This window comes from Macaca nemestrina, chromosome 4 (assembly GCF_043159975.1).
Source record: "Macaca nemestrina isolate mMacNem1 chromosome 4, mMacNem.hap1, whole genome shotgun sequence".
Taxonomy (NCBI): Eukaryota; Metazoa; Chordata; class Mammalia; order Primates; family Cercopithecidae; genus Macaca; species Macaca nemestrina.
In genome coordinates, this window is record NC_092128.1 from 189,133,767 (window position 1) to 189,156,037 (window position 22,271).

Genomic DNA, 22,271 nt, shown 5'->3' on the forward strand with positions numbered 1-22,271 from the left:
CGTCTAGCCGCAGGACCCCGAGGCCCGCGCTGCCCTCGGGCCCCTCGGAAGGACTAGAGGCGCAAACACAGGCCGCTGCCGCGATACTCTGCGCTGCCCTCCGCGGGCAGGAAACGCCGCGGACCGACTTCCGGTTCGCTCGGCACTACCGTGTTCCGCCCCGCCCGCTGCGATCCGGTTCCGCTCTCCCCAACCGGCTCGGCGGCGGGGCTTCCGGTCGGGAGGGTCCGCCCGCTGTCGCGCCTTTTGCCGGGTCCAGACATCGGTACGTCTGGGCGGGTTTCTAGTCTCCCAAGCGAGAGCGTCGCATTCACCCCCGTCGGTCTGCGGGCGCCCCAGACCCCAGAGGACCTGGCCCCAGCGCTTACCTGTGTCCCCCATTCTGTGCTCCCCATTCCAGCCCGTTCCCTCCTCCGCCGCGTCCCTCCCCCGCACCCCGCCGCGTTCTCGCGCTCCTCGCCCCGCGCGCACAGTGCACCTGTCCCTTCTCTGGGAACCGCTCCTTCCGCTCCGCCCTCCTGGAGTCCCGGCCTGATTCCGCGGCGTCCTTCCATAGCCCCTCGTTGTTGCATCCTCCTTGTGGTAAATGTAAATTACCTTAAGATTTTTCAATCAGTTCCACCAAATAAAGTGATTTGATTGCGTGTGCATGTGTATTTTTACAGAATGTGTTATCACTTGTACTGATTGGTCTTCTCTCACACCTTAACCCCAGGTTCCGTTGCAAACATTTTTAAAGGGCTGGTTATTCTTCGTGAAATGAGTTTGGTGATTAGAAACCTGCAGCGAGTCATCCCCATCAGGAGAGCGCCACTTCGCAGTAAGATCGAGATTGTAAGGAGGATTTTAGGAGTGCAGAAATTTGACCTGGGGATCATCTGTGTTGACAACAAGAATATTCAGCACATTAATAGAATCTACAGAGGTAGAAACGTCCCAACCGATGTGCTTTCTTTTCCATTTCATGAGGTAAAAAAAAAAAGGGTTCCTCTTGTCTAGCCTACCTTCCCAGAGTAAATTTCCTGTCTTTTTTTTTTTTCTTTAATTAAGACGGAGTCTTGCTCTGTCACCCAGGCTGGAGTGCAGTGGTGCGATCTCGGCTCACTGCAACCTCCCTGCCTGCTTCAAGTGATTCTTTTGCCTCAGCCTCCCCAGTAGGTGGGACTACAGATGTGGGCCACCACACCTGGCTATTTTTTTTTTTTTTTTTTTTTTTTTTTTTTTGAGACGGAGTCTTGCTGTGTCGCCCAGGCTGGAATGCAGTGGCGCGATCTCGGCTCACTGCAAGCTCCGCCTTCCGGGTTTACGCCATTCTCCTGCCTCAGCCTCCCAGTAACTGGGACTACAGGCGCCCGCCACCGCGCCCGGCTAGTTTTTTGTATTTGTAGTAGAGACGGGGTTTCACCGTGTTAGCCAGGATGGTCTCGATCTCCTGACCTCGTGATCCGCCCACCTTGGCCTCCCAAAGTAGGTTAATTTTTTTGGGGGGGGTATTTTTAGTAGAGACAGAAGTTTCACCATGTTGGCCAGGCTGCTCTTGAACTCCTGACCTCAGGTGATCTGCCTGCCTCGGCCTCCCAGAGTGTTGGGATTACAGGCATGAGCCACGGCGCCCAGCCTAAATTTCCTGTATTAATTATATTATAGGCTAGGCTCTGTGGCGCATATAAGTATATGTATTACAGACATGATTTTTAATTTTAATTTTGAAAATTTCCAAATATACACAAAAGTAGAGAGAGCAGTATATTCAGCCTCCACTGATCGATGGCCGTGACCCAGAGGCCACAATTACACCGGTAAGCCAGCAGAAAAAGAAAGGTAACAGCCGGGCGTGATGGCTCATGCTGATAATCCCAGCACTTTGGGAGCCCAAGGCAGGTGGATCACCTGAGGTCAGGAGTTCGAGATCAGCCTGGCCAACATGGTGAAACTCTGCCTCTACTAAAAACACAAAAAATTAGCTGGGTGTGTGGGGGGAGGGGCGCAGTGTGCCTGTAATCCTAGCTACCTGGGAGGCTGAGGCAGGAGAATCGCTTGAACCCCTGAGGTGGAGGTTGCAGTGAGCCGAGATCGCACCATTGCACTCCAGCCTGGGCAACAAGAGGGAAACTCTGTCTCAGAAAAAAAAAAAAAGAAAAGAAAAAGGTGACTAGCGGCCACCCCCTTCCCCTCCTAATGCTCTCAGTGAATTAAAAGAGAGAAGCAAAGTGCTTCTGCAATATTTTTGCAATTTTAAGCGGGATTCGTTAATGAATATGTGCACATTGGAAAAATCAAAACAACACTGAAAGTAACAGACTGGGGTAAATATTTCCAACAGACTCGATGTGATAGCAGTCAGGTTATTATCTACATTCTGTACGTGACTTCATTCAAGGCTTCCCACATTGTAGCAGCAGGAATTGGAGCAATCCTTTGGGAAAGCAACTTGGCAAATCTACTCCAAGAGCATTTCAAACAGACGTATCCTTTAGTCCAGTAGTGACACACCCAAGACAACCAAAAGACAGAAGAGGCAGGGTACAGTGGCTCACGCCTGTAATCCCAGCACTTTGGGAGGCCGAGGTGGGTGGGTCATGATGTCAGGAGTTCGAGACCATCCTGGCCAACATGGTGAAACCCCGTCTCTACTAAAAATACAAAAAAAGTTAGCTGGGCTTGGTGGCACGTGCCTGTAATCCCAGCTACTCGGGAGGCTGAGGCAGGAAAATCGCTTGAACCAGGGAGTCAGAGGTTGCAGTGAACTGAGATCACGCCACTGTACTCCAGCCTGGCAACACAGAGAGACTCCGTCTCAAAGGAAAAAAAAAAAAAAAGAAAATGCTGAATCATGTAAAAATGTCTTAAAATGTTAATTTATTGGCTGGGCCTATAATCCTAGCACTTTGGGAAGCTAAGGTGGGAGGATCACTTGAGCCCAGGAGTTCAAGACCAGTCTGGGCAACATAGTCAAACCTTGTTTCTACAAAAAATAAAAACAACAATTAGCTGGGCATGGTGGTGTGCAAACCTGTAGTCCCAGCTACTCAGGAGGCTGAGGTGAGAGGATCGCCTGAGCTCAAGAAACTGAGGCTGCAGTGAGCCAAGATTGCACCTCTGCACTCCATCCACCCTGGGCCGCAGAGTGAGACCCTGTCCCAAAAAAAGAAAAGTTACTGTTTTCTGTAATAGGAAAATAAAAGGAGCACCCTAAATATCCAGCCATAGGTGACTGACTTAGTGTGAACAGTCCTTAACTAAGTGGGCTGGTCTTTATAGTCTTTATGTGGAAAATGTGAAAGACTCTTTAGGACAAAATACCAAGTAGAAAGAACAGAAATATACAATCGTGTTCATGTGATGGTTTAACTCTGTAGAGGTTGTGGATCTGTGTGATTCTGCATTGGGAGGGATGAAAGAAATGAAAAGCCATATGACAAGGTGATATCAACCTAAACAACAAACAGGTTTTTAAAGAAAAGGATGTTTATTTGGGATAGAGCATTGCAGTGAAAATACACATACCACATGCCATAGTAGACTGTGCATATTCAAAGAGGTAAAGGAAGGCAAAGGTTTTTTTTTTTCTTTTCTTTTTTTTTTTTTGAGACGGAATCTTGCTCTGTCTGTCACCCAGGCTGGAGTGCAATCTCGGCTCACTGCAACCTCCACCTCTCAGGTTCAAGCGATTCTCCTGCCTCAGCCTCCTGAGTAGCTGGGATTACAGGCGCCCGCCATCACATCTGGCTAATTTTTTTTTTTTTTTTTTGTATTTTTAGTAAAGTCAGGGTTTCACCATGTTGGCCAAGCTGGTCTAGAACTCCTGACCTCAGGTGATCTACCCGCCTCTGCCTTCCAAAGTGTTGGGATTATAGGCGTGGGTCACTGAGCCCGGCCTGGCAAAGGTTTTTAAAGGAAAAAATAATTGTTTTGAGATAATGGTCCTTGGTTACAAAGATCAATAACAAGGTTAATGCCCATCCAAGGTTGGACAGGCAGTTGCTAGGCTGATTATCCTTGCAGAAGTTCTGTGTGTGTGTAAGGTTGTCAGGTTGTCATAGCCTTTGTGCAAGGTTGCATTGTGTGTGTGTGTGTGTAAAGTTGTTATAGCCTTTGTGCAAGGTTGCATTTTGTGTTTGTGTAAGGTTGTCATGGCCTTTGTTGCAGTTTTTGCAGTCTTTACTGACAGTTTTTGTTATCAGGTATGAAAGTATGAGAATCCTCTCTTCATAGCTTTCCCTAGTTCTATTTGTCAGGTTTTTTGATTTGTTTGTATAACCCTAATGGCTCTATTTTGATTCTGACAACTTCCTTTTTTTTTTTTTTTTTTTGAGACGGAGTCTTGCTCTGTCAGCCAGACTGGAGTGCAATGGCGCAGTGTAGGGGCTCACTGCAACCTCTGCCTCCCGGGTTCAAGCGATTCTCCTGCCTCAGCCTCCCGAGTAGCTGGGTTAAGGCATGTGCCATCACACCTGGCTAATTTTTGTATTTTTAGTAGAGACGGGGTTTCACCATGTTGGTCAGGCTGGTGTCAAACCCCTGACCTCGTGATCTGCCCACCTCAGCCTCCCAAAGTGCTGGGATTACAGGTATGAACCACCACGCCTGGCTATTCTGATGATTTTCACAATGGAAACAATTCAGGGCACTTGTGTACAGTTGGCTGGGCAACCCACCCTGCCACAGACCCAGCTGCTACCCTGGCCTTAGACATGCAGCTTTCGAATGATTTGGGTGGCTGGCACAGTGGCTCACGCCTGTAATCCCAGCACTCAGGGAGGCCGAGGCAGGCAGACCACCTGAGGTCAGGAGTTCGAGACTAGCCTGACCCATGAAACCCCATCTCTACTAAAAAATACAAAAATTAGGCCAGGCGCGGTGGCTCATGCCTGTAATCCCAGCAGTTTGGGAGGCCAAGGCGGGTGGATCACCTGAGGTCAGGAGTTTGAGACCAGCCTGACCAACATGGAGAAACCCAGTCTCTACTAAAAATACAAAATTAGCCGAGCGTGATGGCGCATACCTGTAGTCCCACCTACTCGCTAGGCTGAGGCAGGAGAATCGCTTGAACCCAGGAGGTGGACACTCCAGCCTGGGCAACAAGAGCAAAACTCCGTCTCAAAAAAATAAATAAATAACAAAAATAAACTGGGCACGGTGGCATGCGCCTGTAATCCCAGCTACTCAGGAGACTGAGACAGGAGAATCGCTTGAACCCAGGAGGCAGAGGTTGCAGTGAGCCAAGATTGTGCCATTCCACTGCAGCCTGGGCAACAAGAGCGAAACTCCGTCTCAAAAAAAAAAAAAAAAAAAGTGATTTGGTCAGAGAGCAAGTGCTTATTTGCCTTGGGAATAACCAGGATGAAACCTGTCAACCTGTGGTTGGGTTACGATTCCTGTTCTCTAAGTCTGCATTTCCTCATTTTTTAGCATCTGAAAGCCGGTGAATTTCCCCTGCCTGAATTTCCAGATGACTACAATTTGGGAGACATTTTCCTAGGGGTGGAGTATATCTTCCATCAGTGTAAAGAAGATGAAGATTACAATGACGTCCTGACTGTAAGCGGGGATGCTGAAATCATATAACCTGGCGCATGGAACATGGGCCATACAAAGGGGTCGAGATCACAGCCCTGCATCCTGTGTGTCCATGGGTACCGTAAGGGCCACTGGGGGAAGAACCTGTAAGCAGGGTGTGAGGAGCACCCAGGCTGGGTAGGAACTGCATGCCTCATGCGACAGTTGGAGGAGAGAGAGAACACGCTGTGGAAACACAGAAGCTCCCAGAGAAGCCTTCTCAGCTTTTATCTCTGGAGTACAGCAGACTATGTTGAGCTAACCCAGACCTGCTGGATCAGCTTCTTTCTGAGCTGCCAGAAGTACAGAGGTTGGAGCCTCCACCACCTTCCAGATCTGTTTCTCCTCAGTGTAATCCGCCTATGGGTTCTTCCTGCCCACTGAACAGACAAAACCAATTCACTGAGACCGTTGTATTGCAGTAGAGAAAGAGTTTAACACAGAGCTAGCCAAGTGGAAAGACGAGTTATTATTCAATCTTCCAGAGAACTCAGAGGCTAGGGTTTTCATGGGCAATTTGGCAGGCAGGGGCTAGGGAATGGGTGCTGCTGATTGGTTGGGGACAGACCATGGGGTATAAATGATTTTTGTCCGCTGAGTCCACCTCTGGGTGGAGCCACAGAATCAGCTGAGTCATGAGTCTCAGGTCCAGGTGGAGTCTGTAGGTTGCCAGCACTCAAAAGTCTGAAAAACGTCCCAAAAGACCATTCTTAGGTCTACTATTGACGTTATCTTATTGGGGAGCAATTGGGGCAGTCACAAATCTTGTGACCTCTGGCTGCATGACTCCTGAGCAGCAAGGAATCAGAGCAAGGCAAGCTGGGGAAGAAGAGCTGCTGGCTGGCTCTCCTCAGGACACCTACATCTGAGGAGAATTCAGGCCCCTCCCATTGTCCTCATCTTGTGGCCCTTCACTAGCTTTACAGAGGTGGTTTCGGTCCTGAGCAAGGAGGGGATTCGTTTTAGGGAGGGATGATTACTATTCCTGATTCAAAGTTAAACTCTAGATTAAATTCCTCCCATAGTTAACTTGGCCTGTACCCAGGACTGAGTGGGGACAGCCAACCTGTGAGACTAGAAGCGAGGTGGAGTCAGCCACGCAAGTTAAACTCTAGATTAAATTCCTCCTGTGGTTAGCTCGGCCTGTGCCCAGGACTGAGATGGAGTCAGCTGTGCCAGACTTCTCTCACTGTCATCATCTTTGCACAGGTGGTTTCAGCAGCTTGATGCCAAAAAAAAAAAAACCAAAAGGTATTCTGAAAAGCCATGTATGAGTGAATCGTACTTGACTTGGCCTCCTTTGACTGAACAGCCATGCCCTGAGTCGTCCTTGGGGATCCAAGTGCATGTGTGTGGTTTGAAGCAGAGCTTCCCAGCCAGACCCAGCGTGAAAGGCTGGGACGGCCACACGGGAACCTGGGCTGGGCGCCAACTGCTCCCCCCAGACCTGGGTGGGACGTGCCCGCCACACATACCCTGCTGGCGAAGGGGAAGCTTCTGAGAGTGACAGGAAGTGGCCCAGCCCGAGATTCAGCCCTGGGATCTCTGTGGCCAGCAACTGTGGGGGGCATGTGGACATCTGCTTCCATTTTCCCCAAACCTCCTGAGATTCTGTTCCCTGGTCTGCCCCTGGCATTTCTTCCTCGGGCCCAGAGCCCTCTCCGTGGGGCTCCCTATTAACCTGAATGGAGGGCCAGTCCACTATCCCAGGACTTCATCATCATGGCCACAGGCCAGGACAGCTCTCTGCTCAGGGCTGGCTCTCAGCTGCACCCTCCATGTACCCTGCTTTGTCCTTCATGTCTCCAGGCGCCTCACACCAGCCCCAAGGATACCCACCTCCCAGGTCTCCCTCCTCCCTCCACCCAAATCCCAGGGGAGTACTACTGCTGTGGCCCATGTGGCTCCATAAGCCCCCTTGGTGCTGTGCCTGCTCAGGGTCCACAGGCCCTCCCTCCTCTTCCTCCTCCCCCAGCTCTGGGCTCCATCTGGGTGCCCCTCCCCTGTGGGCTTTAATCCAGCCCTGTCTCCAGGAGGACATGGTAAATGTGGGTCTTCCCGAGTCACCAGCAGTTGCACCTCCCTTGCCCTGTGCCTTCATACCTCTTCTCCACTCCCTGTGCTGCCTGTGCACCAAAGCTCTACCCACAGTGTTCAGTAAAATCAGGGGCCACTGGAGGCCCCGCCCTCTAACTGGGGCACTGCCCCTCCTAGGGGTTGGGCCTGGGGTGTGGACTGTGCCCTTGCCTCGTCCCTCTTAGGGCAGGGAGGCCACCCCGGCCGGTGCCCCACTACCCCCCAACCTTGCGGCACCCACCCCTCCTCACTTCTTCATAATCCACCCTCCTTGTCCATTACTCCTGTGGCTGGACAGCTCCATCCTGGGGGCCCTCCCCAGCACAGTGCGGCCGAACAGCACTCCACATTGACTAAAGAGTCTGAAAGGGGCTTGCCTGCTTTCCCTTTTAGATGGAAGGGAGCTGAGGCCGAGTGCCTGTGATTCCTGCGCGGGGGTCTCACAGCAGCCCTGGGGTCCTGCAGCCATGCACCAAGAGCAGCCTGTGGCCCTGGGGTGTCCCTGAAGGGGCAGCTTCCTGTGGGGTCATCCTCTGAGCCGGTTTCAAATTATTCTGACAGGTGACGGCCACCCATGGACTCTGTCACTTGCTGGGCTTCACACACAGCACGGAGGCGGAGTGGCAACAGGTAAGGAGCCCATCCTCCCGCTACCCAGGGGGTGTGTGGGGGAAGGAGGCTGCCCCAGGCCCCTGCCAGCCCCCACCCTCCATCCTGACCACCCCCGCAGAAACTGGACCTCAGACCTGCCCTTGGAAAAATGACTCAGATGCTTGCTTTCAACACGGGGCTCCCCAGATACTTCCAGCTGAATGTGTTCACTAAGAAAAGCGGTCTGTGTGCAGAGGCCGAGAGCCACAGCTGACACTAGCAAGTGGTGCTTGGTCAAAAACGTCCAGTCAGCTAGAGACTAGGCCAGACCCGGGGCGGGGCGGGAGCTCTGCACTAAGTGAATTCAAGGTTGGTTTCCCCCAGGCCCAGGCGCTCTGTCTACAGAGGCCCACGCGGGCTGCGGTCCACGTGGTTAACACGCACACAATCCTGTGTTGGTAAGCAAACCATCCGCTTCTGTGAAAGTCATGAAAAACCTTTTTCATTAAAAAAAGAAAAAGTTCGCTGGGGGCAGTGGCTCACGCCGGTAATCCCAGCACTTTGGGAGGCCGAGGAGGGTGGATCACTTGAGGTCAGGAGTTCGGGATCAGCCTGGCCAACATGGTGAAACCCTGTCTCTACTAAAAATACAATAATTAGCCGGGCGTGGTGGCGGGCGCCTGTAATCCCAGCTACTCGGGAGGCTGAGGCAGGCGAATCGCTTGAACCCAGGAGGCGGAGGTTGCAGTGAGCGCTCCTCCCCCTCCCCACTTCCCCCTCCCGCGCTCCCCTTCCCTCTTGCAGCCCCGCTTCTTCTCCCAGCCTGTGGGCACTCGCTGAGCTCAGGTCCTGGTTAAGATGCCAGGAGGCGGGTCCCGCCCTTCGGCCTGAGCTAGAGCCGCGCGGGCGGCCAGGTTCCCCCAAACCCTGTGGGAGGGGCGTCCCGAGGAGGCGACCCCTGAGAGTGGGGCGCGGACCCCTTCCCTGGGGAGGGCCCAGCGCGCTTCGTTCCTTCCAGATGTTCCAGAAGGAGAAGGCGGTGCTGGACGAGCTGGGCCGACGCACTGGGACCCGGCTGCAGCCCCTGACCCGGGACCTCTTCGGAGGGAGCTGAAAGCAGGACGGGGCAGGGGTGGGGGCTGCGGGGAGCCGGGGTCCCACACAGATAAATAACAAATGAATATACGGGGGGAACTTCCTCTCATTTCTTTCACAGCACGTTGGGTATTTTTCATAATTGTAAATAAGACGGTTCCGAGCCGTGGCATCGAGAGGGCGTCCGGAGTTCCGGGAACGCGTGGCCCCCGCCTGGGAGCACCACGCAGCGCTCGCCTCTTACCCGTCCCTGTCCGGAGCCCGCGCCCTTCCCGGGGGTCCCTGCCCGGAGCCCGCGCCCTTCCCGAGGGTCCCTGCCCGGAGCCCGCGCCCTTCCCGGGGGTCCCTGCCCGGAGCCCGCGCCCTTCCCGGGGGTCCCTGCCCGGAGCCCGCGCCCTTCCCGGGGGTCCCTGCCCGGAGCCCGCGCCCTTCCCGGGGGTCCCTGCCCGGAGCCCGCGCCCTTCCCGGGGGTCCCTGCCCGGAGCCCGCGTCCTTCCCGGGGGTCCCTGCCCGGAGCCCGCGTCCTTCCCGGGGGTCCCTGCCCGGAGCCTGCGCCCCCGGAGAGGAAGGGGCTCGAGGGGTTTGGGTCCCGCAGCCCGTCCTTCCATAGAAAAGGCTCTTGCGTCAGTATTTCCTGCTTTACCTCCTGAGTATTCGGATATTCGAGTAAACCCTGGCGTTTCAGCGCCAGCGCAGGCGACTTCATCAGGGCAGCGCGTCGCAAGGGCGCTGGTTCCCCCGGGCCTCCCGACCCGGCCCCCTGGCCACCGACACCGCTCTAGCCGGGCCATGGGGAGGCCTCGGAGCAGCACCTCAGAGACCCTCGTGAGCCCTAAAATCTGGGGCTACTATTCTGATCATCTGTTTGTCCTGTAAAATGATTTAGGGTCATGAAAATGCCTTTCCACTGGACTTGCGTCCTGTCTTAGCCTGGACTTGTCCCCTTAGGAACACAGGCCAGGTCCCTCTGTTCCTGAAGTCGCTGCACCACCGCGCCCTTCCATGGAGAGCGTTCTGTTTACCGTGGAACTAGCTTAATGTCGAAAAAGTACTGGTGAAAATAGAAAACAGTCAGCTTTAATCCAAGCTTGTAACAAGAGCACACAGTTGGGATTCACATTCAAAAGCCCTTAAGAGACTGAGAGGCCTGGAGACCTGCCAGCTGTGGGCGGGATTTTGGAGGTTCCTGTTTGCTGTTAGAACCCAGCCCCAGGAGCCTCTGTGCACATCCTGGGGCGCTCAGGGCTTCTTGGGAATTCCTGGGGGCTGAGGACGTGGGGGTCTGGCTTTACTGGGTAGTGCCCAGACACGACTGCAGAGCTGGGCCACTAGTGCCCCCAGCAGCCCATAGCCAGTGACCCTGGGGCCCAGACCCAGCCTGGGTGGTCCCAGCCCTCTGGTGGACAGGGTCTCTGATGTGTGCTGGGGCTGCCATGTGTCCCACCGTCAATGAGGCTATCTCTTCATCTATTTTTTCTTTTTTCTTTTTTCTTTTTTTTTTTTTGGAGACAGAGTCTTGCTCTGTCGCCCAGGCTGGAGTGCAGTGGCCGGATCTAAGCTCACTGCAAGCTCCGCCTCTCAGGTTTACGCCATTCTCCTGCCTCAGCCTCCCGAGTAGCTGGGACTACAGGCGCTCGCCACCTCGCCCGGCTAGTTTTTTGTATTTTTTAGTAGAGACGGGGTTTCACCGGGTTAGCCAGGATGGTCTTGATCTCCTGACCTCGTGATCCGCCCGTCTCGGCCTCCCAAAGTGCTGGGATTACAGGCTTGAGCCACCGCGCCCGACCTTTCTTTTTTTAAGACATAGTCTTACTCTGTCGCCCAGGCTGGAGTGCAGTGGCATGATTTCTGACTGCAACCTCTGCCTCCCAGGTTCAAACGATTCTCCTGCCTCAGCCTCCCGAGTAGCTGGGACTACAGGCATGTACCACCACGCCCAGCAAATTTTTTGTTGTTGTTGTATTTTTAGTAGAGACAGGGTTTCACTATGTTGGCCAGGATGGTCTTGATCTCCTGACCTCATGACCCATCTGCCTCAGCCTCCCAAAGTGCTGGGATTACAGGCGTGAGCCACTGCACCCGGCCTCTCTCTTCATCCCCTCTGCTGTAAGGGACTGCTTGTGTCTTCTGCCCTTTTTACTGGTTTTTCTTTTTTTTGATTTGGAGGTATTACTGGTTGGAAGTATTTATATGTATTATTGAACACAACCCTGGTTTTTTTAGTTTTGTTTTGTTTTTGAGACAGAGTCTCGCTCTGTTGCCCAGGCTGGAGTGCAGTGGCATGATTTCAGCTGACTGCAACTTCTGCCTCCTGGGTTCATGCTATTCTCCTGCCTCAGCCTCCCGAGTAGCTGGGACTACAGGTGCCCGCCACCACGTCTGGCTAATATTTTTGTATTTTTAGTAGAGACAGGGTTTCACCGTGTTATCTAGGATGGTCTCCATCTCCTGACCTCGTGATCCGCCTACCTTGGCCTCCCAAAGTGCCGGGATTATAGGCGTGAGCCACCGTGCTTGGCCTGTTTTGTTTTTGAGATAGAGTCTTGCTTTGTTGCCCAGGCTGGAGTGCAGAGGTGCAATCTCGGTTCATTGTACCCTCTGCCTCCTGGGCTCAAGCCATTCTCCTGCCTCAGCCTCCCAAGCAGCTGGGACTATAAGTGTGCACCACTATGCCCGGCTAATTTTTGTGTTTTTGTAGAGACAGGGTTTCACTGTGTTGACCAGGCTAGGCTTGAACTCCTGACCTCAAGTAGTCTGCCCACCTCAGCCTCCCAAAGTGCTGGGATTACAGGTGTGAGCCACCACACCGTGCCCAGCTCAATCATGTTTTGTTTTTTTTTTTTGGAGTGATTCTCCTGCCTCAGCCTCCCAGGTAGCTTGTACTACAGGTGTGTGCCACCACGCCTGGCTAATTTTTGTATTTTTTAGTAGAGACAGGGTTTCACTATGTTGGCCAGGCTGGGCTCAAATTCCTGAACTCAAGTGATCGATCCACCTGGGCCTCCCAAAGCGCTGGCATTATAGGTGTGAGCCACCGTGCCTGGCCCCAACCCTTTCTTTCTTTAGGGAATGTGAGCAAATGCCCTACTGACCTAAACCTGAGGAAGAGCTGCCCGTGGCCCAGGCAGCAGTAGCATCACCTCTTACCCATGCAGGGCAGTGTCCTACTCTAGGAACTTGGGAGTTGGGAGTGGGGGCTCACGGGTCACCACTGCCCAGCCTGTCCCCAGTCACACTGTCCTGATTCTGGACCCTCTTGCAAGCCACAGGATCATCAGAGCAGGTCCCTCCTCATCCTTCTGCTCCCGGAGTCACCCAGCCCTTCACCTTCTGTATGTGTCCCAGATTCAGCTCCTCGCGTGCCAGAAAGAATCTGGATTCTTGACTGGAGTTGCATTAAATCTGCAGATCTGCTGGCCCCGTGGGGGCTCTGCCCCACGTGTATGTGCTGCCTTGGTCCCTGGGTCATCTTCAACCTCTCTCAATGAGTGTCACCCACCTTATCAGGTGTACAGGTGTGTACAGTATGCCCTGAACCCCCACCTACCACCCCCCGCCCCGCTCTCCTGACCACAGGCAAGGAGGTGTGGCCATGAGAAGCCCCCACTCCTAACTACCAGGTACCAGGCACCCAGACCCCCAAACCCCTGCCAAGCAGCCCAAGTCCACTTTCAGGGCCTGCTCTGAGCTCTTCAGCCCACCCAGGGGGACCAAGGTGGACCAAGGGGGGACTGCATATGGGGGTGAACTCATCCCCTGCCCCACCCTCAGGCGTGACCCCACCCCTCCTGCAGGCCAGTCAAGGCTAAGCCAGTCCAGCTGTGCCCTAACCGGACACTCGGGACGCCAGAGCCCTTCATCCCTGTGAACCCAGCAAGACCAGGCCATCCAAAGACCACCACTTCCTGTGACATTTCTTCCCTCTGTTGTATGAAAAATTCGGTTGGGAAATATTTAATAGAAGGAAAGAGAAATGCCATGCTAGAAAGTCACTCTGAAAAGAGGAAACGGAGTCAGAGCTTTGGTTTGAGCTTTTAACGGGAGCACAGAGTCTCCGGAATCACCTTCAAGAGGCAGGAAAAGATGGTTTTGAGAGAAGTGAGTGTTACTGCCAGTAGCTGTGCTGGGCTCTTTGGTGCTCACACCCGTCCATCCATGTGGGCACCACGTGGCTCTCCCTGGGGAGCTCTGAGGCCGGGTCAGCCAGAGCGGAGGCCCCTGCAGCTCAGTGGCAACTCTGGCCATCCTGTCTCCTACCGGCAAACTTTCAAGGATGGAAGCACGGGGACAGGGTTCCTCCTTGTGCGGAACTTCAGGAATGAAGGAATCTGTGCTAATGGGAGGTGAATGAAAGCTTATATAAATACTTAAAAATATGTAAATAACATTAAAAGAGCAAAGAAACATAATTGCACCCAATAAAAAAAGTAACAAAAAAAGTAAAGAAAAGAAATAGTCAAGGTAGCCTATCCACATGGTAAGAAATCCCATAGCACAGAAGGAAACTGAACTGAGGACAGGAAGCCACCCCTCCACTGCCCAGCACTCACCTTTGCTTTACAGGAACGAGAGCGGTGCAAACCAGCACGTAGAGATCTCTGCATTTATAGCATTAGCACTCTCCGTTTGTTTGTTTTTTAAACTCAAAAGGGATCACGTGACACACAGCTTGCTTCTTTCACTTTTTTATTTTATTTTTTGAGACAGGGGCTTGCTCTGTGGTCCAGGCTAGAGTGCAGTGGTTCCATCACAGCTCACTGCAGCTTCTAACTCCTGGGCTCAAGCAATCCTCCCATCTCAGCCTCCAGAACCGCTGAGATCACAGGTGCATATCACCACACCTGACTAGTTTTTTTAATTTACTTTTTGTAGAGACGGGGTCTTGTTATGTGACCCAGGCTGGTCTTGAATTCCTGAGCTCAAGTGATCCTCCTGCCTCAGCCTCTGAAATGCTGGGACTACAGGCATTGAACCATGCACCGCTACTTCTTTAGTGGGAGTCTGCTCCACAGCTGTGATAAACGGGTGTCCCTAGTTACTAAATTTGACTTTGTGGTATTTTTCCCATCAGGATGTTTACATTCCATGTGGCTAAAGCTATTGATCTTCCCGATTCTGGCTTCTGAGCTGAGGTTTTCTTAAACTCTTTCCGGATGAAATCTTTATTTCAGGATCATCAGTCTGGTAGTGTCCACGGCCTCAACTTTACCTCCGTGATGGAAGAGGGGGACCTGAGGCTCCCAGGTGGGCCGGCGCCACACTACAGGAAAGGAAGGGTCCCTGGGAGGGGCTGCTGCCCTGCGCGGGTTCACAGGCCCCTCACTGCAGGGGTCCCAGAGCAAAGGATGCCCCCTGGAATAGCCCTGTGGCCAGAAAGCGAGCCTGCCCAGCTTCCCCCGGAGGGGCCTGCGGTCCACACTCACGTGGCCACTCTAGGGGGCAGCAGGGTCTCCCCCTGCTCCTTTCCATGGACCCGCCACAGCCCACAGCCCTGAGGAAGCCTGGGGGTGGAGGGTGCCCCGGCCAGGGTCTCTGTGACTCACACTCAGGGTGGGCCGGGCGTCCACGGGCTGGGGGCGGGCTGGAGGACAGTGGCGGCCCCAGGTGGCCACGCAGCATGGTGGTGGTGGTGGTGGTGCACGACGGGCAGCCTTGGCCTGGCAGCTCGTGGGACCCCCGGGGGCACACATGACGGGTCCTGCCACAGACACACCTGCAGCTCAGGATGCGGCCCAGGTTGCTCCCCACCTCCACTCCTGCCCTGTTCCTAACTGGGGCCGGGTTCCGTGTGATAGGCAGGATGGCAGGGGTCTAAGCATCCTTCCAGAGGAGGCCCCTCCCCAGTCCCAAATTGTGCAACCCATTCCTCATCTGGCTGAGACTCGATGGGGATGGGGGCTTCACGGCCAGACTGCAGACCTGAGCCAGGAACGCCCTTTCAGAGCTACACAGATGCAGAAATTTCCAGAGGAAAAACCACTCAGACCCTGTGTTTCCTTGACTTTGGGGTCTGCTAGGGGCTGAACCTACCTGTAGGGCTGGGGGCAGGGCCTTGAGCATCCAGTTCTGCAGGACCAACTGGTGCACCTGTGCGTTCTGCAGCAGCAGCAGCTCCACCATGTCTGTAGGGAGACACGGGGACCCTGAAGAAAGCTTCTGTTTCTCATATTTGTTAAAGTGATAGAGCATGTTATAGGACCAGAGAACACGTGTGTCTACACTGTGCAGGTCCCCGGGGCGTGCCCTGAGTCTGTACACGGTGCAGCTCCCCCGGGGCGTGCTTTGAGTGTGTCTGTACACCGTGCGGCTCCCCGGGGCATGCCCTGAGTCTGTCTGTACACCGCGCGGGTCCCCGGGGCATGCCCTGAGTCTGTCTGTACACCGCGCGGGTCCCCGGGGCGTGCCCTGAGTCTGTCTACACCGTGCGGGTCCCCGGGGCAGGCTCTGAGTCTGTCTGTACACCGTGCGGGTCCCAGGGGCAGGCTCTGAGTGTGTCTGTACATGGTGTGGCTCCCCAGGGCGTGCCCTGAGTGTGTCTGTACACCATGCGGGTCCCCAGGGTAGGCTCTGAGTCTGTCTGTACACCGTGCGGGTCCCTGGGGCGTGCCCTGAGTGTGTCTGTACACCGTGCGGCTCCCCGGGGCATGCCCTGAGTCTGTCTGTACACCGTGCGGGTCCCCGGGGCGTGCCCTGAGTCTGTCTACACCGTGCGGGTCCCCGGGGCAGGCTCTGAGTGTGTCTGTACACCGTGCAGGTCCCAGGGGCAGGCTCTGAGTGTGTCTGTACATGGTGTGGCTCCCCAGGGCGTGCCCTGAGTGTGTCTGTACACCGTGCGGGTCCCCAGGGTAGGCTCTGAGTGTGTCTGTACACCGTGCGGGTCCCTGGGGCGTGCCCTGAGTGTGTCTGTACACCGTGCGGGTCCCCGGGGCAGGCTCTGAGTCTGCCTGTACACCATGTGGGTCCCCGGGGCAGGCTCTGAGTGTGTCTGTACATGGTACGGCTCCCCGGGGCGTGCCCTGAGTCTATCTGTACACCGTACAGCTCCCCGGGGCAGGCTCTGAGTCTGTCTGTACACCGCGCGGGTCCCCTGGGCAGGCTCTGAGTCTGTCTGTACACCGTGCAGGTCCCCGGGGTGTACTCTGAGTTGTGGAATCTCTAGGTCAGAGGGTGTGCATGTTGAAAGGTGTGTGATGGGCCCCACAGCTCCTTAGGAGGCTACTCCCATCTGCCTTCCCACCTCCTCCCCCCAGGCTGCGTGGGGACCCCAGAAAGGCATGTCCATGTCTCAGTCTCCCCTCACCTCAGAGTGTGACCTTATTTGGAAAAAGAGTCTTTGCAGATGTCATTAAGGATCATGAGATGGGCCGGGCGCAGTGACTCACGCCTGTAATCCCAGCACATTGGGAGGCCAAGGTGGGTGGGTCACCTGAGGTCAGGAGTTCGACACCAGCCTAGCCAACATGGCAAAACCCTGTCTCTACTAAAAATACAAAAATTAGCCAGACACGGTGCCTCACACCTGTAATCCCAGCACTTTGGGAGGTCGAGGCAGGTGGATCACCTGAGGTCAGCAGTTTGAGACCAGCCTGGTCAGCATGGCAAAACCCCATCTCTACTAAAAATACAAAAATTAGCAGGGCGTGGTGGTGGGCATCTGTAATCTCAGCTAGCTGGGAGGCTGAGGCAAGAGAATTGCTTGAACCCAAGTGGCAGAGGTTGCAGTGAGCTAAGATGGCGACAGTGCATGCCAGCCTGGACAACAGAGCGAGACTCCGTCTCAAAAGAAAAAAAGCGGCTGGGCGCGGTGGCTCACGCCTGTAATCCCAGCACTTTGGGAGGCCAAGGCAGGTGGATCACGAGGTCAGGAGATCAAGACCATCCTGGCTAACATGGTGAAACCCCGTCTCTACTAAAAACACAAAAATTAGCCGGGCGTGGTGACAGGCGCTGGTAGTCCCAGCTACTCGGGAGGCTGAGGCAGGAGAATGGCATGAACCTGGGAGGCAGAGCTTGCAGTGAGCTGAGATCACGCCACTGCACTCCAGCCTGGGTGACAGAGTGAGACTCCGTCTCAAAAAAAAAAAAAGAAAAAAGAAAAAAGGCCTGGTGCAGTGGCTCAGGCCTATAATCCCAGCCCTTTGAGAGGCCCAGTTGGGTGGACCACCTGTGGTCAGGAGTTCGAGACAAGCAAAACCCTGTCTCTACTAAAAATACAAAAATTAGCCAGGCGTGGTGGCTCAAGCCTGTAATGCCAGCTACTTGGGAGTAGCTGAGGCAGAATCGCTTGAACCCGTGAGGCAGAGGTTGCAGTGAGCTAAGATCGTGCCACTGCACTCTAGCCTGGACGAGATTGAAACTCCATCTCAAAAAAAACAAAAACAAAAACACTAAAACATCTAAGCCAGTTGTCGTGGTGCACGCCTGTAGTCCCAGCTACTCAGGAGGCTGAGGTAGGAGGATCGCTTGAGCCCAGGAGTTCAAGGCTGCAGGGAGCCGTGATCATGCATGCCCCTGAACTCTAGCCTGGGTAGCCTGGGTAACAGCGAGATACTATCTCCCCAAAAAATAAATAATAAAACGTGTTCATCCACAGACACCATGAAGAGACTGAAAAGGCAACCACAAGAAGGATGGAATACTCAAAATACATGTATCAAAAAAGGACTCATTAAAGAACTTATAAAGAATCCCTAGAAACCAATAAGGCAGGCAGACAGTCTGAAAGAAAAATGGGCAAATTACTTAAATGGACACTTCACAAAAAAGGATATTCAAGTAGCCAAGGCCAGGCATGGTGGCTCATGCCTGTGATGCCCGCACTTTGGGAGACCGAGACGGGGGAAGTCCTTGAGACCAGGAGCTGACGCCAGTCTGGGCAACCTGGCAAGACCTCATCTCTACACAATTTTTTTTTTTTTTTGAGATGGAGTCTTGCTTTGTTGCCCAGGCTGGAGTGCAGTGACGTGATCTCGGCTCGCTGCAAGCTCTGCCTCCCAGGTTGATGCCATTCTCCTGCCTCGGCCTCCTGAGTAGCTGGGACTACAGGCACCTGCCACCACGCCCAGCTAATTTTTTGTATTTTTAGTAGAGACGGGGTTTCACCGTGTTAGCCAGGATGGTCTTGATCTCCTGACCTCGTGATCCGCCCACCTCGGCCTCCCAAAGTGCTGGGGGTTTTTTTGTTGTCTGTTTTTTTCGAGGCGGAGTCCCGCTCCGTCACCCAGGCTGGAGTGCAGTGGCACGATCTCCGCTCACTGCAAGCTCCACCTCTCAGGTTCACGCCATTCTCCTGCCTCAGCCCCCTGAGTAGCTGGGACTATAGGCACCCACCACCACGCCCAGCTAATTTTATTTTTGTATTTTCAGTACAGACGGGGTTTCACAGTATTAGCCAGGATGGTCTCGATCTCCTGACCTCGTGATCCACCCACCTCGGCCTCATAAAGTGCTGGGATTACAGGCGTGAGCCACCGTGCCCGGCTACACAAAATTTGTTTAATTAGCTGAATGTGCCTGTAGTCCCAGCTACTCAGGAGGCTGAGGTGGGAAGAATGCTTGAGCCCAGAAGTTGGAGGCTGCAGTGAGGTATGATCACACCACTGCACTCCAGCCTGGGCAATGGAGTGAGACCCTGTCTCTTACAAAAAAAACCTCAAAAAACAAAAACAACTGGCCAATAAATATAGGAAAGAGTGAAATGCAAATTAAACCAGAATGAACTTCTATAACATGCCCACCAAGCTGCCAAAAATGAAAAGTCTGAAAATACCAAGTGTTGGTGAAGTGCTCTGGCGACTGAAATTCTCATTCATGTATGTGGAGTGTAAATGGGCACAAACCTTTTGGGAGACTGCACGGCTGTATTTCCTGACCCAGCCGTTTCAGTCCTAGGCATGCGTTCCATTAGAGGGCAAAAAGGCCTGTGCAGATGTAAGCTGGGAATCCTGAGCGGGGACAGAAGCAACCCACGTGTCCATGAGTGGATAAACGGATGCAGAAACGGTCTAGCCATGCAATGGACTATTACTCATCTGCGACCTGCTGTCATGTGGGTGAACCTTGAGGACATCATACTAAGTGAAATAAGCCAGTCACAAAGACAAATACTGTGTGACTCCACTCATATGACACATGGAACACAGTTGAACTCATAGAAACAGAACACAGGACGGTGGTTGCCAGGCAGTGGCGGGGGTGGGGGGGTGATGTAGTCCGATGGGCGGAGTTTGAGATTTGCAAGATAAAAATGTTCTGCGGCACAGCAGTGACTATAGTTAACACTACTGAACTTTGCACTTAATAAGTGGTCGCAATGGTAAAGTTACATGTTTTTTTGTTTTTTTTTAAATTACAAATTAATCTTTTTTTTTTTTTTTGAGACAGGGTCTCACTCTGTTGCCCAAGCTGGGGCGCCCTGGTGTGAACACAGCTCACTGCAGCATGGACCTCCTGGGCTCAAGGGATCTTCCCATCTTATCCTCCCAAGTAGCTGGGACCACAGGCACATGCCACCATACCCAATTAATTTTGATATGTTTTGTAGAGACGAAGTTTCAATATGTTGCCCAGGCTGGTCTTGAACTCATAGGCTCAGGTGATCCACCCGCCTCAGTCTCCCAAAGTGCTGGGATTACAGATATGAGCCACTGTGCCATGCTGTAAATTAACTTTTAAAAAAAGAATCTTGAGTGCTGGGTGCTGTAATCCCAGCTACTTGGGAGGCTGAGGTGGGAGATTGCTTGAAGCCAGGGGTTTTGGACCAGCCTAGGTGATATAGCAATGCTGTGATTCAGAAAAAAGTAAGACTCATGAGATGGGAACATAATCCTGGATTATCTGGGCATGCCCAGTGCAATCACAGAGTCCTTAGAAAGTGGTGAGAGAAAATGACTATCAATCTAGATTTGAATTCGCAGCAAACTTGCATTTAAAAGTAAGGGTAGGGCCGGGCACGGTGGCTCACGCCTGTAATCCCAGCACTTTGGGAGGCTGAGGCAGGTGGATCATGAGGTCAAGAGATCGAGACCATCCTGGCCAACATGGTGAAACCCCATCTCTACTAAAAATACAAAAATTAGCCAGGTGTGGTGGCTCATGCCTGTAGTCCCAGCTACTCAGGAGGCTGAGGCAGGAGAACTGCTTGAGAGGTGGAGGTTGCAGTGAGCTAAGATCGCACCACTGCACCCCAGCCTGGCGACAGAGCGATATTCCCATGTCAAAAAAATATAAATATTTTACAAATTACTTTAGAACAGTTATTAGGCAAACTCCCTCAGTATTTACTTTCTTGCGAATGTATTTCCATTTATTTATTTATTTATTTATTTATTTATTTATTTAGAGACAAGGTTTCACTCTGTTGCCCAGACTGCAGTGCAGCGGCACAATCACAGCTCACTGCAGGCTCCACATCCTGGGTTCAAGCGATCCTTCCACCTCAGCCTCCCAAGTAGCTGGGACTACAGGCATGCACCCGACACTTGGCTAATTTTTGTATTTTTTTGTAGAGATGGGGTTTCACCATGTTGCCCAGGCTGGTCTGAAACTCCTGAGCTCAAGCAATCCTCCCATCTCAGCCTCCCAAAATACTGGGATTACAGGCGTGAGCCGCTGCGCCTGGCCTCCCCTTATTTTTTATTTTATTTTATTTTATTTTTTTGAGACAGAGTCTTGGTCTGTCACCCAGGCTGGAGTGCAGTGGCGTGATCTCAGCTCACTGCAACCTCTGCCTCCCGGGCTCAAGCAATTCTCCTGCCTCAGCCTCCCAAGTAACTGGGATTACAGGCAGCCACCACCACACCCGGCTAATTTTTGTATTTTTAGTAGAGATGGGGTTTCACCATGTTGGCCAGGCTGGTCTTGAACTCCGTGGCTCACGCCTGTAATCCTAGCACTTTGGGAAGCTGAGGTGTGTGGATCACCTGAGGTCAGGAGTTTGAGACCAGCCTGGCCAAAACGGCGAAATCCCATCTCTACTAAAAATGCAAAAATTAACCGTGGGCTGGGCGTGGTGGCTCATGCCTGTAACCCCAGTACTTTGGGAGGCCGAGGCAGGAGGATCACCTGAGGTGAGGAATTTGATACCAGCCTGATCAACATGGTGAAACCCCGTCTCTACTAAAAACTACAAAAATTAGCTGGGCGTGGTGGCAGGCAGCTGTAATCCCAGCTGCTTGGGAGGCTGAGGCAGGAGAACTGCTTGAACCCAGGAGGCGGAACTTGCAGTGAGCCGAGATGGCGCCACTGCACCAGCCTGGGCGACAGAGCAAGACTCCCTCTCAAAAAAAAAAAAAAAAAAAAAAAAGCCCGGCGTGGTGGTGGGCACCTGTAATCCTACCTACTCAGGAGGCTGAGGCAGGAGAATCGCTTGAACCTGGTGGGCAGAGGTTGAAGTGAGCCAAGATTGTGCCAGCTCACTCCAGCCTGGGCAAAAGAACAAGACTCTGGGCTGGACGCGGTGGCTCAAGCCTGTAATCCCAGCACTTCGGGAGGCCGAAACGGGTGGATCACGAAGTCAGGAGATTGAGACCATCCAGGCCAACACGGTGAAACCCCGTCTCTACTAAAAATTAGCCAGGCGTAGTGGCGGGCACCTGTAGTCCTAGCTACTCGGGAGGCTGAGGCAGAAGAATGGCGAGAACCCAGGAGGCGGAGCTTGCAGTGAGCCGAGATCGTGCCACTGCACTCCAGCCTGGGAGACTGAGCAAGATTCTGTCAAAAAAAAAAAAACAAGACTCTGTCTCAAAAAAAAAATACTCAGTTTCAGATATTCTAAGCAACAGAAAATGGACTAAGACATGGACTAAGACATCCACCAACAGGTGAATGGATAACAAACTGATATATTCACACAATGCAATACTACTCCGCAATTAGAAGGAACCATGTATTGATACACCCAATGATAGTGATGAATCTTTTTTTTTTTTTTTTTTTTTTTTTGAGACGGA

General features: G+C 53.1%; 3 protein-coding genes and 1 long non-coding RNA gene across 21 annotated transcripts in view; 1 reads left to right on the forward strand and 3 right to left on the reverse strand.

Moving 5' to 3' along the window:
• Positions 1-234, reverse strand: part of MCM3A (minichromosome maintenance complex component 3 associated protein) — a 54,005-nt gene extending 53,771 nt beyond the window's left edge. Inside the window, exon 1 of the mRNA XM_071095883.1 lies at positions 1-234. The gene's annotated coding sequence lies outside the window, so the exon portion shown is untranslated.
• On the forward strand, positions 136-14,328 carry LOC105472473 (ybeY metalloendoribonuclease). 14 transcript variants are annotated; one of them, XR_011622900.1, is made up of 7 exons: positions 279-588; positions 716-969; positions 5,413-5,541; positions 8,197-8,265; positions 12,667-12,836; positions 13,116-13,419; positions 14,194-14,328. XR_011622900.1 is itself a non-coding variant. In XM_071095890.1 (6 exons), the coding sequence occupies exons 2-6, from the start codon at positions 760-762 to the stop codon at positions 13,357-13,359; spliced, it is 822 nt and encodes a 273-aa protein (XP_070951991.1). In that variant the 5' UTR covers positions 136-265; positions 716-759; the 3' UTR covers positions 13,360-13,692. The 14 variants fall into 14 exon arrangements, 11 of the variants coding, with proteins under 11 accessions (XP_070951991.1, XP_011724033.1, XP_011724036.1 ...); XM_071095890.1 differs by lacking the exons at positions 279-588; positions 14,194-14,328 and adding an exon at positions 136-265 and having other exon boundaries at positions 13,116-13,692; XR_011622902.1 differs by lacking the exons at positions 13,116-13,419; positions 14,194-14,328 and adding an exon at positions 8,366-8,595 and having other exon boundaries at positions 12,730-12,814.
• LOC139363029 (uncharacterized) lies at positions 6,118-10,323 on the reverse strand. The gene is made up of 3 exons (XR_011622903.1): positions 9,965-10,323; positions 6,626-6,781; positions 6,118-6,243 (listed from the first exon to the last, which is right to left on the reverse strand). It is a non-coding gene; the product is annotated as an uncharacterized lncRNA (long non-coding RNA).
• The window catches only part of C4H21orf58 (chromosome 4 C21orf58 homolog), a 19,270-nt gene continuing 10,522 nt past the window's right edge, over positions 13,524-22,271 (reverse strand). Inside the window, exons 6-8 of one of the 5 annotated variants that reach the window (XM_011725738.3) lie at positions 15,352-15,443; positions 14,865-15,019; positions 14,448-14,581 (exon numbers count right to left, since the gene is read on the reverse strand). In XM_011725738.3, the coding sequence (XP_011724040.3) occupies positions 14,867-15,019; positions 15,352-15,443 (245 nt within the window). In that variant the 3' untranslated portion in view covers positions 14,448-14,581; positions 14,865-14,866. Of the gene's footprint in view, positions 13,655-14,447; positions 14,582-14,864; positions 17,122-22,271 lie in introns of those variants that run through there. The other 4 variants (XM_071095885.1, XM_071095888.1, XM_071095887.1 and 1 more) reach the window with 4 other exon arrangements.

Excerpts from the sequence above, each read along its gene's own strand:
- LOC105472473 (XM_071095890.1), top strand. The coding sequence starts at position 760 with ATGAGTTTGGTGATTAGAAACCTGCAGCGAGTCATCCCCATCAGGAGA. Across the intron at positions 970-5,412 it reads TTTCTTTTCCATTTCATGAG|CATCTGAAAGCCGGTGAATT; the intron begins GTAAAAAAAAAA and ends CTCATTTTTTAG. Across the intron at positions 5,542-8,196 it reads ATTACAATGACGTCCTGACT|GTGACGGCCACCCATGGACT; the intron begins GTAAGCGGGGAT and ends TTATTCTGACAG.